We start from the raw sequence: 11,730 nt of genomic DNA, 5'->3' as shown, positions 1-11,730 counted from the left end.
CGGTTCCCGGAGTGCCTTGCGTCTGCCATGGCTGCTTCCAGCTGGCGCGGGGCTGTGCTCTTTCGAACCGTGTCGGGGCTCTGGCAGCCAGGTCCTGATGCCGCGAGGGAATGGATGACCCGGCTCCCCTCTCTCTTGGGTTGTCAGCGGAGGTGCGTTTCTTGTGTAGCGGGCCCGGCCTTCTCTGGTCCCCGCCTGGCTTCGGCTTCACGCCCTAATGGCCAGAACTCAGCCCTGGATTGCTTCCTCGGACTCTCTCAGCCAGACAACTCGTTGCCTTTTCGCGTCCCCGCCGTGTCCGTACACAGAGGTAAAGAATGCAGATAAATTTGTCCGCGACTGTTACGGCTTTAACACTGCAAGTCCCGTGTTAGGGAAACCCCTCCGTCTCTAGGGCTATCATCTTTGGCTCTGTATTGTAGAAGACGATCTTGAGGACCCGAGAGACAGAGGCGAGCAGTGAAGGATCTCACAGGAAAGAGATACTAGGTTCAAAGAGTTTTCGAGCTAGAGGGAACTGACCTAGTCCCAACCAACGACGCCCACAAAGAGCAGGAAATTGAAGGGCCACAGGCTTGGCAAAGTTGTGGCTCTCTCTCCCAACCTGGGGCGCAAACTCGACCCCAAAGTGCCCCATCTACTTATCAAGACACGGAGTTACAGTTGGTCCTTGAACAACTGAGGGCAGAGATATTAAAAATGCTGAACCCGCGCAATCAAAAGTCCTTGTATAACATTATTGGCCCTCCATATATGCAGTTCCTTACATACCCACAATTCCAGATCCAAGGATTCAACCAAGTACAGAAACCAACATTTAATGGGGAGTGAGGGGAGGACGGACTCCTGTGCCTAAGTGGACCAGCCCAGTTCAAACCCATGTTGTTTAAGGGTCAACTATAAATAGCAGTCTCTAGTCTTCAAGTAGCATAGACTAGAGGCTGAACACAAAAACTGGTCATTGCAATACAGTGTCATAGGAGCGAATACCGAAAGTCTTGCAGAGCCTTCATAGTACCCTTAGGAGGGTGAGACAGCTGAGGGGATTTCTGGCTTTATCTGGTATGGTGATACTTTCACACATGTGAATAGATTTACTGGGCACAACTACACAGTATGATTCCACAAGGTTACTGAGTGCCAGGCGTTGTACTGAGATGTTTTACACAACTGTCAGTTGTCAAAAGGTTATACAGTAATTAAGTACCATTGATACCATTTCTGTTTTACATATGACAAAACGAGAAAATTTGATAAAGGCGTATAAACAAACTAATGGTCAAACAAAATCTCAAAGCAAGGTCTCGACTTCAACCTGGTGTACTAATCTCTTATCCATACTCTTTTTGTGGACAGGTAGGGCTATGTACCTGATGGGGGATCCAGATTGCACTGCCTCTCACTCCCCTCCTGTCTCCTCATGCAGATGAGCAAGATCTCCTCTTGGTCCATCGCCCCGACATGCCTGAGAACCCCCGAGTCCTACGAGTGGTCCTCCTGGGTGCCCCAAATGCAGGGAAGTCTACACTCTCCAACCAGCTGCTGGGCCGAAAAGTACGCGGCATCCTTGACCCTTCTCCCTCCCCTTTTCATTTCTCACTTCTTACTGTGCCTTCATGGATTGTTCCAGAGGGATCCAGGACCTCACTTGGGATTTCTTTCTTCCTGGCAGGTGTTCCCTGTCTCCAGGAAAGTGCACACCACTCGCAGTCAAGCTCTGGGGGTCATCACAGAGAAAGAGACCCAGGTGGTGGGTACTTGCAACGGATGTCCAGCAAACAGGACAGAGGGTGAAGCTAAGACAGTCTCCTTTAACGATTGGACCCTTCGAAAATGATGTTTAGATTCACTTTTCTTAGGAAAGAGGGTGCTTCTCCCTTTAGACCTGGAGCAGTTCTCTCTCTTGCCTTACCCCTCTGGTATCTAGTCACAGAGGTCTCATTGCCTCTTTACTGCTTCCTAATAGTCCATATATTCACAGTTGTCCTCCTCCTCCTGGATCCTATGTATTGACAGAAGTAAAACAGCTGGAGGATAAAAGTCTAAAGTCAGCTCAGCCAAGAAGTGGGGGCAGGCTCCTGACATCAAGGGTGGGTGGCTTTTCACTCCCCAGTCATAATCTTTCCTCCTGGGGTTGGGGACCTGGGCATCTCTTTCCTGATTTTAGATCCTGCTTGACACACCTGGCCTCATCAGCCGTGCTAAACAGAAAAGGTAACAGCTGGGGGAACGGAGTCACTGCGGGGAAAGGTGTTGAAGAGAGAGTGGGGAGATTCCATCCTAGGGGCTGGAAAAGCCCGTGTCACACCCCACCCCTCCTCAGGAATGCATCACTCACCAGACCCTTCCTGACCTATGTGTGTCTGTCCCTTAGGCACCATCTGGAGCTCTCTTTGTTGGAAGATCCGTGGAAGAGCATGGAATCTGCTGACCTAGGTTAGGCTCAGGCTAGGAATCTGAGGCCCAGTGTACATGGTCATGGCCTGTCATTCCTAGTAGTTTGGGGGGTTAGGGGTTGGCCAGATCCCATACCCTGGAAGTTTTTTTGAGGGGTGGGGGAAAGAGTGATCATAACCTTGTCCTCCTCCATACGCTGCCGACTTCCAGTTGTGGTACTTGTGGATGTCTCGGACAAGTGGACTCGGAACCAGCTCAGTCCCCAGGTGCTCCAGTGCTTGACCCAGTTTTCCCAAGTCCCCAGCATCCTTGTCATGAACAAGGTGAGCCCCACCTACCTGAGGAAGGGGTCTCCTTCAGGGAGACTGACCTTCACTAACCACAGTCTTCTGCCCATCGCCCACCCCCAGGTTGATTGCCTGAAGCAGAAGTCCATTCTCCTAGAGCTCACAGCCGCCCTCACTGAAGGTGTAGTCAACGGCAAGAAGCTCAAAACGAGGCAGGCCTTGCGCTCACAGCCAGGCACTCACTGCCCTAGCCCAGCAGCTCAGGGCCCAAACCCACAGCCTGTGAAAGACCCTCAGCAAATGGGCTGGCCCCACTTCCAGGAGATCTTCATGTTGTCAGCCCTAAGCCAGGAGGATGTAAAAACACTGAAGGTCAGTTAGCCTGGCTCTTGGTGTCCACCAGGTGAAGACAAGCCTCAAGAGTTCCCCCTGGAAGTAAGAGTGAGAGGGAAGTCCCGCTTGGGACTGATATACTGACCTCTTCCCTCTCTGCCCATAGCAATACCTCCTGGCACAGGCCCGGCCAGGACCCTGGGAGTTCCACAGTGAGGTCCTCACCAGCCAGACGCCTGAGGAGATCTGTGCCAACATGATCCGAGAGAAGCTCTTGGAGTACCTGCCCGAGGAGGTGCCCTACAACGTACAGCAGGTGTGGGCACAGTGAGGGGTACGGGGTCTCCACCTGGAGCAGGGCAGCTAGGTCCCCAAGAGCAGGGCTAGAGGACCTGCCTGACCAGTCATGATGTCTCCCTGTGCAGAAAACGGTGGTCTGGGATGAAGGGCCAAGCGGGGAGCTGGTGATTGAGCAGAAGCTTCTGGTGCCCAAAGAATCTCACATGGTGAGCAGGGCTGGGCTTGGAGGAGGGACCAGGACTCTGTTAAGCAGGGGTTCTTCCCAACTGCCTGATAGCCAACTCATGGCCCTCTTTTTTACCCCACCCTCAGAAGATCCTGATCGGTCCAAAGGGGTACCTGATCGCTCAGATCGCACAGGAGGTGGGCCGCGACCTCATGAACATCTTCCTCTGTGAAGTTCAGCTCCGCCTGTCTGTGAAACTCCTCAAGTGACCACCCTCCGCTGTCTTTTCTGAGGTGTCCCCGCCTAAGCTGCTGGCGGGAGCCGCTAACCAGAACTGCCTGCAGGGCCTGGGGCCAGGCTTGGACACCCATAGGCTGACTGACTGCTGGCTGGCCTGGCCAAGTCTGCACCACATCTGCCGAGTCTTGGTTTCCTGCTCGAGCCTTCCTCCTTCAACCTGCCTTAGCTGGGTTCCCAGGTGGTTCCTCTGCTTGGGGCTATAGCTACTTGGGTCTTAGAAGCTGGCCCTTTGGTGCAGAGCACTGCTTCCCACTGGCTTCCCCAGGGCCCAGAGTCTCTGCGTTGCCAGTTGTCAGCCAAGAGGAGACCTTTTCCCTCTCTGCTCAGTTCCTCCACCTGGCAGCTGTGTAAGGACCCATGTGTCCCAAAGTGAGATAGTGCCCCCCATCTACTCCTCAAATCCTTGATCCCTCCCATGCCACCCCATCTCCAGTCTCAAATGCGAATAAAGTTCAAAGACAAACATTCTGGTTCTCATCTTTATTTGTTTAGAACAGGAAAGAGAAAACTCACCCATTCCCTCACCCCCACGCCGTCGTCTGAGCTGGAGCCTCCCTCCCTTTGGTAGTCTGCTCCAGGGATCCGAGCAATCTTCTTGGCACATTTTCTGGGTGCAGCAAGAGAACCGTTACCATTACTAAACTCAGTAATGGTAACGGTTTCCTCGCCACCCCAAGTGCCCTGGCGGTCGGCAGGCTGTGACAGGCAGAGCAGTGAGTGTGGTGGGCAAGCCCTGGCCTCCTCCGCTGGCTCCAGAGCTGGGAGCACCCGGACGAGTACATCATCTATACTGTAGTATCTCATCGCAAACTTACAGTATATGATGATATCCCAGTCAGGGCCCTGCGGGAGGCGCAGGGAGCATGGCTCAGAGAGCACGGGGGCAGAGAGAGCCAGGCACTAGGGGTGGAGCAGGACAGGGCCAGGCTGGACACACAGAGCTCCCCACTTCCTAGGAGACATCTTGACTCTGATCAAGGACACCCTGAAGGGGACTGATCCAAAGAGCCTTTCAGAGCTAGGGTCTGTTGAGAACTTAGGGACCCAGCGCTAGTGTGAAACAAGCCAGAGATCACAATGAAGCCGAAGATTCCCTCTAATCAGACCCACAAGCAGACAGAGCCAGAGGAGGAACACTTACCTGGAGCTGAAACTGCAGACCAAGGAGGCCTTTAGAAGTAGGGAGGCCCTGTCCCTGCCTCTCCACACTAGCTGCTCCCTTTTTAATGCACCCGCTGGCCCCTCCCCTTGGGTGGGGTACATTTCCCGGGCTCTGGAAGGCTCTATCTCTTAACTCTTTCCTTGCTAGTCTCCTTGGACTGAGGATCATCGGTCCTTCTTCCCATTAGGCCCTTTGTCACATATTCTTTTATGGAGCTTGTTAAGCTTAGGAGCCACCCTCCACTTTCATCCCCATGAAACTGGTCACCCATCTGCTGGGAGGAGAAAGAAAAAAAAACTCACCCCAGCCATCCTTTAGGGCTTAATGACTGATCAGAGCCCTGGGAAGGTAGTGGGGGTGGGTTCTGGTGTTAGGAATGTAAAGAATCCTCCTGGCAATGATGAAGACTTAAGAGACATGGGTTCAATCCCTGGGTTGGGAAGATCCCCTGAAGAAGGGAATGGCAACCCACTCCAGTACTCTTGCCTGGAGAATTTCATGGACAGAGGAGCCTGGCAGGCTATAGTCCATGGGGTCACAAAGAATTGGACACAACTGAAGCACCTAAGCATGCATGTTAGTTTGAATCTCTGTAAGGCAGGAAGAGTCCTGACAGTTGGATTTGGGGGCAAGCTCTGACCTAAATTCCAGTCCCCAGGCCCCTTCTATGTTTCTGCTGAACCTAAGAAGGCCAGAGCCCTTGCCAACCTCTGCCATGTCAAGGTCCTGTAAGTAGAAGGTCCTCTGCTGGGAGATGTGAGAGCAATTGAATCCCAAGCTCATGTGGGAGCCGGCCTAGGAATGGGTAGGGACCTGTTCTTCAAAGCTCATGGCCCCTAGGGTGAGAGCCTGGCCGTATTGGTTCTCTGCCTCTGGGGAAGGTGAGACTCTTGGGGTAGCAACTTCTCAAAGCGAGGCCTCTGTAACTTGGACTCCCATTCTGGGGAACACATGGGCCTCTCTGCTTCCTCTCCTTCCTCCCTCCTAGACCATCTGGTATGCGTGCTGGGAGGCAGTTACACCCCTCTGCAGGGGCAGATGAAGCCAAGATGGGGAACGAGAGGGAGAGACTCAACCTTCTTTTGGTTTCTTGGAGGTATTTTACCTCCTGTCGCAGAACCGTGGCACATGATTTTCCCTGTTTGGCACACTCTTCCCTCCTTTCTTGTCTCCTTAACTCCTGTTCTCTCTTTAGATCTTGAAGTGTTATCTCTGCAGGAGAGTCTTCCCTGGCTAAATTCCCCTGTTGCGGGCTCACCTATTTGTGTGGTTATTCACATTAAGCAAAGTTTCACAAGGGCCTGCTTTATTCACTGATGTCTCTCTACCGCAATGAAAGTGAAAGTGTTAGTCGCTCCGGTCGTGTCTGACTCTTTACGACCCCATGGACAGAGGACCCCATGGGCAGTCTGTAGCCCGCCAGGCTCCTCTGTCCATAGGATTCCCCAGGCGGGATTACTGGAGGGGGTTGCCGTTCCCTCCTCAATGGATCTTCCCAAGTCAGGGATCGAACCTGGGTCTCCCACATTGCAAGTGGATTCTCTCCTCTATGAGCCACCAGGGAAAACCTCTGCCACAGAGCAGTGACTAAATAAACATTCGTGTCGAATGACTGATGTTATGTGGGGGAGAGGAGAGACTTTGACCTGAGGAGGCAGACAGACAAAGCTGTGGCTGTCTCAGGCAAGTCATTTTCTTGGACAGTCCCCATTCCCTTTTGTAAAAGGGAATAATAGCAGTCCCCAGTTTGCAGAGTCCTGAAAGCTAAGTGATGAGCTGCTGGTCAAGCACTTAGCACTGTGCTAGTCCTGGCCCACAGGGAGTTTGTTGTTGTTTAGTTGCTAAGTCGTGTCCAACTGTTTTTGACCTCATGGACTGTAGCCCTCCAGGCTCCTCTGTCCATGAAATTCTCCAGGCAATACCGTAGTGGGTTGCCATTTCCTTCTCCAGGAGATCTTCCCGATTCTGGGATCAAACCCCAGTCTCCTGCATTACAGCTGGATTTTTTACTGCAGAACCACCAGGGAAGCCTTTAAACAAGTTAATTTCCACCTCACGCCCTGCCCCACAGGTAAGTCCTGTTATTGAACATCTGAAAACTCAGCAAATACTCTTGAAAGCAGCTAGAGGCCATTGAGGACATCCAGGTTTAGAGATAACAGGCCTCAGGTGAGAGCCCCGATTCCACTGTTCCAGCTCTGTGGCTCTGGAGCCAGTGCTCCTCTCTTCATTTTCCCCATATGTGAGATGGGCACTTTCCACACTGACCTCACGTGGCAGTTACAAGGATTAAGTGAGCACTCATGTCAAACTGTACATGGAACAACAACTGGTTCCAAATTGGGAAAGGAGTATATCAAGGCTGTGTATTGTCAACCTGCTTATTTAACTTCTATGCAGAGTACATCATGAGAAATGCTGGGCTGGAAGAAGCACAAGCTGGAGTCAAGATTGCTAGGAGAAATATCAATAACCTCAGATTTGCAGATGATACCACCCTTATGGCAGAAAGCAAAGAACTAAAGAGCCTCTTGATGAAAGTGAAAGAGGAGAGTGAAAAAGTTAGCTTAAAACTCAACATTCAGAAAACTAAGATCATGGCATCTGGTCCCATCACTTCATGGCAAATAGATGGGGAAACAGTGGAAACAGTGACAGACTTTATTTTGGGGGTCTCCCAAATCACTGCAGATGGCGATTGCAGCCATGAAATTAAAAGATGCTTGCTCCTTGGAAGAAAAGCTGTGACCAAACTAGACAGCATATTAAAAAGCAGAGACATTACTTTTCCAACAAAAGTCCGTCTAGTCAAAGCTATGGTTTTTCCAGTAGTCATGGATGGATGTGAGAGTTGAACCATAAAGCTAAACACAGAAGAACTAATGCTTTTGAACTGTGGTGTTAGAGAAGACTCTTGAGATAAGTCTCTTGGACTGCAAGGAGATCCAACCAGTCCATCCTAAAGGAAATCAGTCCTGAATATTCACTGGAAGAACTGATGCTGACACTGAAACTCCAATACTTTGGCCACCTGATGTGAAGAACTGACTCATTGGAAAAGCCTCTGATGCTGGGAAAGATTGAAGGTGGGAGGAGAAGGGGATGACAGAGGATGAGATGGTTGGATGGCATCACTGACTCAATGGACATGAGTTTGGTAAGCTCCGGGAGTTGGTAATGGACAGGGAAGTCTGGCGTGCTGTGGTCCATGGGGTCGCAAAGAGTCAGACATGACTGAGTGACTGAACTGAACATGTCACACACCCAGATCGGAGCCCAGCACCCATGAGCCCCTGTCAACTTTCTTCCCTCATCCCCATTTCACTCGCTTGCTGTGTGACTGCAGGCTAAGTGCCACATTTCTGAACTTTGGCGGTCATATACATCTTACCAAGTTGCAAGAATTAAGTGAGAAGTGTGGGTAAGAAGCCTTCACAGACCCAGGTGCTTTACCCAGTGAGGAATTCCCCTTGTCTACTCCTGCCCTTCTGGACCCTCACTTCCTGGTCCCGTGACCCTAAAGATAGTCCAGGCTCCCCTCCCAGAGTCAAGGCTTCAGGCACTAGGGCCAAATTCAGGCCACTCACTGCCTAGGTTTCTACTTAGACCCTGGGGGCCAAGTCCAAGGGTGAGCGTGGACAGAACTCAGGGATCCTGGAGGTAGTGGAGAGAGATATCTCCCCCATCCAGAGGCCTTGTGACTGTGGCCCTGAGCTGGGGTGGAGGGTGCTGCCATCAGGGTGTGGGCTGGTAGAGAGTCGGAGCCTGGGTGGGGTAGTTTGATTAGCAGACTCGGGGCTATCAGGGGTGGGGGACTTTCTTCTTATCAGGAGCTTGCAGGGGCCACAGTAGAAGCTGAGGACACTTTGTTCTGAGGGCTGTCTCTTGGATGGCTGCTTTTCTATCCCTCTGCCTCCATACAGCCTTGAGGGGAGTTAGAGCGAGGTCCTTCTCCCTTTCTGCAGGTCACAGAAACCCCTGGCGACCAGCATAGGGTTGGGGAATTCATTTCTGATCCTTGAGCCAAGGCTTGTATGTTAACTGCTTTTGCTTCAGACTGCTGCTTCAGGGCTCTCCTGAGACCGAGGTGGGCTGGTCTGGGACCTTCCAAAGTCTGGTTCCGATTCCTGCCACTGCAGCTTTTAACCTTTGACTCTTGTTTTGGCCTTCTTTGGATGAAGTTCTGAAACTCAGCATATGCTGAGTGATGAAATTAAGGATGGTCAGATCTGCAAGAGTGCTTCAAATTCATGGGTTTAAGTCACTCTTTTCTACAGAAGAGAAAACTCAGGCCCAGAGGAGGGGCGGCTATCACCCAAAGCTTTAGGGTCCCCTCCACCTCACAGCATCAGGTGACCCAGAACCCTATGAGAAATAGGCAAGCAGGAGCCGGTACCCACAGACACAGACATAGACATACACACAGTCTCACACAGATGTACACAGCACACAGGTATGATGCCTGCATAGACACACAACACACAGAGATACACATTTTTTAAAAATGGACTCAGCTAGTAAAATTACTCTTAATTTCCTCTCAGTTGTTTTACTAAGCTTTGTAAAATTGGCAGTTTTGTACAAAGATACAAGGCCAAAATATGTCATTCAATGTTTCACAGCACAGAGAGTTAGCATCAAAGCTTGTCTTAGAACCAAGGACTTTGAGAAGTTCTGGGAAATTCTGGCTCTCCTGTATTGCTTTAGAAACAAGAGGCCCAAAGCAAGAGCCTGGTGTGGTTCTAGGAGTTTCACAGATGTGACAAGAAAAGCTAGAAAACTGAGCAAATCCTTACTTTCCGGGTTGGGCTTGCGATCTGGGGCTTTGTTGATTACTGCCGGTGATTGCCTTTTATTCCGCCTTGGTTTCATCTTGACCGGCCTGTGAAGCCTCTCCAGCCCTCCCTGATGATTGCCCCTGTGTCCAGGCTTGGACCTGCTCTGTTTTCCTCATCACACTGTAAGAATTCGTCTGATCCCTTATTTGCCCCCTAAAGACTCTACAAGTGGGCACCTTGTCTGATTCTTCTCTGTGGCCCCAGCACCCTTCATGGGCCTTATCCTGAGAGGTGCTCAGAGAAACCCTGACACTGAAGAGATGCCCCCCAGACAACGAGCAGTGTGTGCTTCTGTTCTCAACACGTTCCCTTACACACTATAAACCTGTTGGCCCCACAAGCAAGCACACGAGGTGAGCAACGAACTCAGGTGTGGCAGGTCCTAGCAATGGCTTCCCTGGGGCTTTGCCACCATCCATCAGTCTCCAAAAGATGACTGCCTGCCAATGTTATAACAGAGAAACTGAAACTCCAGGAGGAAACTCAGGGCCCTGGGTCACACAGTAGTCAGAAAAAGAGGCAGGACAGCAACCCCACTCTCCAAACTCTAGATCCCTGACTCCAGGCCCAAAGCTGCTATGAATGAGGTTGATTTCGTGTGTGCGTCTGTGGGGCCTTTCAGAGTCTCAGACGCAGTGGAATCAGACCTGAGCTTTGCCACTTACCTACTAAGCACATGGCTTGCTTCGTCTCTCAGGATGAGCTTCAGCCTCCTCGTCTCTAAACTGGGGCCAACCTTGGGAAGACTCAGTGAAAGAGTGTGTGGGAAGCTCCCAACGAAGCCGGGATTCCCTCCCGGCTTCCGCTTCCTCAGATCCTCCCACCCATCCCACCCCTTGTTTAGCCTCTTCCACATCTGCTCTTGGTCACCTCCAACCCACCAACATTCCTCTCTCCTTTCTTTGATCTCCTGTGGTTCCTTAAGTGGGCCCTCGCATGGAGCTCACTGCCCTGGACTCACAGTCCAGGCCATCTGCCGCTTGAACCAGAACCTCAGCCTGTACTGTTCAGGGGTCGTGCCTGAGAGGTCTTAATTTTCCTTCCTGACCACCGGCCCAGGACTGATACAGAGCCAGAGGGCAAAGCATGGCATTGGATCCGTCAGAGCCCAGGCTGCATCGCAACCTACCAAGTGAGCCTGGGCCCTGCTCAACTCATGGAAACTTGCCTTTCTTAGTAAGAAAGAAAGAAAGAGAGAAAGCGAAGTCGCTCAGTTGTGCCCGACTCTTTGCGACCCCATGGATAGTAGCTTGCACCAAGCTCCTCGGTCCATGGGATTTTCAAGGCAAGAGTACTGGAGTGAGTCGCCATTTCCTTTTCCAGGAAATCTTCCCAACCCAGGGATCGAACGCAGGTCTCTCACATCGTAGACGGACGCTTTACCATCTGAGCCACCAGGGAAAACAGGTTTAGAAATGCTATCTTTTTCTGACTGTAGTACATGTGAAAGGAGACATTAGGATGAAAATTTGTAACCTAGAGCCTGCCTCATCTGTAACAGGAGATCAGCAAACGCCAGTCTCCTTCCCTTCAGGCTTTGCATGGCTTTTCCTGCTTGTCCTCCCCAGGGGGGCATGTTTAGCTGAGGCCTGAGTGCTCACTCACATACCTGCCAGGTACTCATGGGAGCTCACACCTGCCCAGGCTCACACTGAGCCAGAAATAGAAACTTCCTAGCCCACGCCTCCCTAGCTCTGTTCATTAGCTCCCAGTTCTCTTGGTCAGTGGGAGGCCCTATGTCCAGACTCAGGCCATGCCCACTTCTGTCTCCTGGCACCGTCCTGAAGGTGGCTGTTAGGTGGGGAAACATCTCCAGGGAGCCTGGGTGTTCCTCCCTCCTCAAATCCTTCCCGCCATCAGTCTGGCCCCTGCCTCCCTCCCTCCCTGCCAGGACAACCTCTCTGCTTCACAGCTGCTGTGAAAGAGATAGGCAGCCTGGATTATCAG

General features: G+C 51.6%; 1 protein-coding gene across 1 annotated transcript; it reads left to right on the top strand.

Moving 5' to 3' along the window:
* The first annotated feature begins 1 nt into the window (after position 1).
* ERAL1 (Era like 12S mitochondrial rRNA chaperone 1) lies at positions 2-4,248 on the top strand. The gene is made up of 10 exons (XM_040243905.1): positions 2-310; positions 1,427-1,554; positions 1,673-1,750; positions 2,168-2,214; positions 2,375-2,436; positions 2,608-2,720; positions 2,808-3,056; positions 3,184-3,333; positions 3,443-3,523; positions 3,630-4,248. The coding sequence occupies exons 1-10, from the start codon at positions 28-30 to the stop codon at positions 3,750-3,752; spliced, it is 1,314 nt and encodes a 437-aa protein (XP_040099839.1). The 5' UTR covers positions 2-27; the 3' UTR covers positions 3,753-4,248.
* The last annotated feature ends 7,482 nt before the right edge of the window (positions 4,249-11,730 follow it).

This window comes from Oryx dammah, unplaced genomic scaffold (assembly GCF_014754425.2).
Source record: "Oryx dammah isolate SB20612 unplaced genomic scaffold, SCBI_Odam_1.1 HiC_scaffold_8, whole genome shotgun sequence".
NCBI lineage: Eukaryota > Metazoa > Chordata > Mammalia > Artiodactyla > Bovidae > Oryx > Oryx dammah.
Note: the sequence above shows the minus strand (reverse complement) of the source record. Positions and strands in the feature narration are given on the sequence as shown.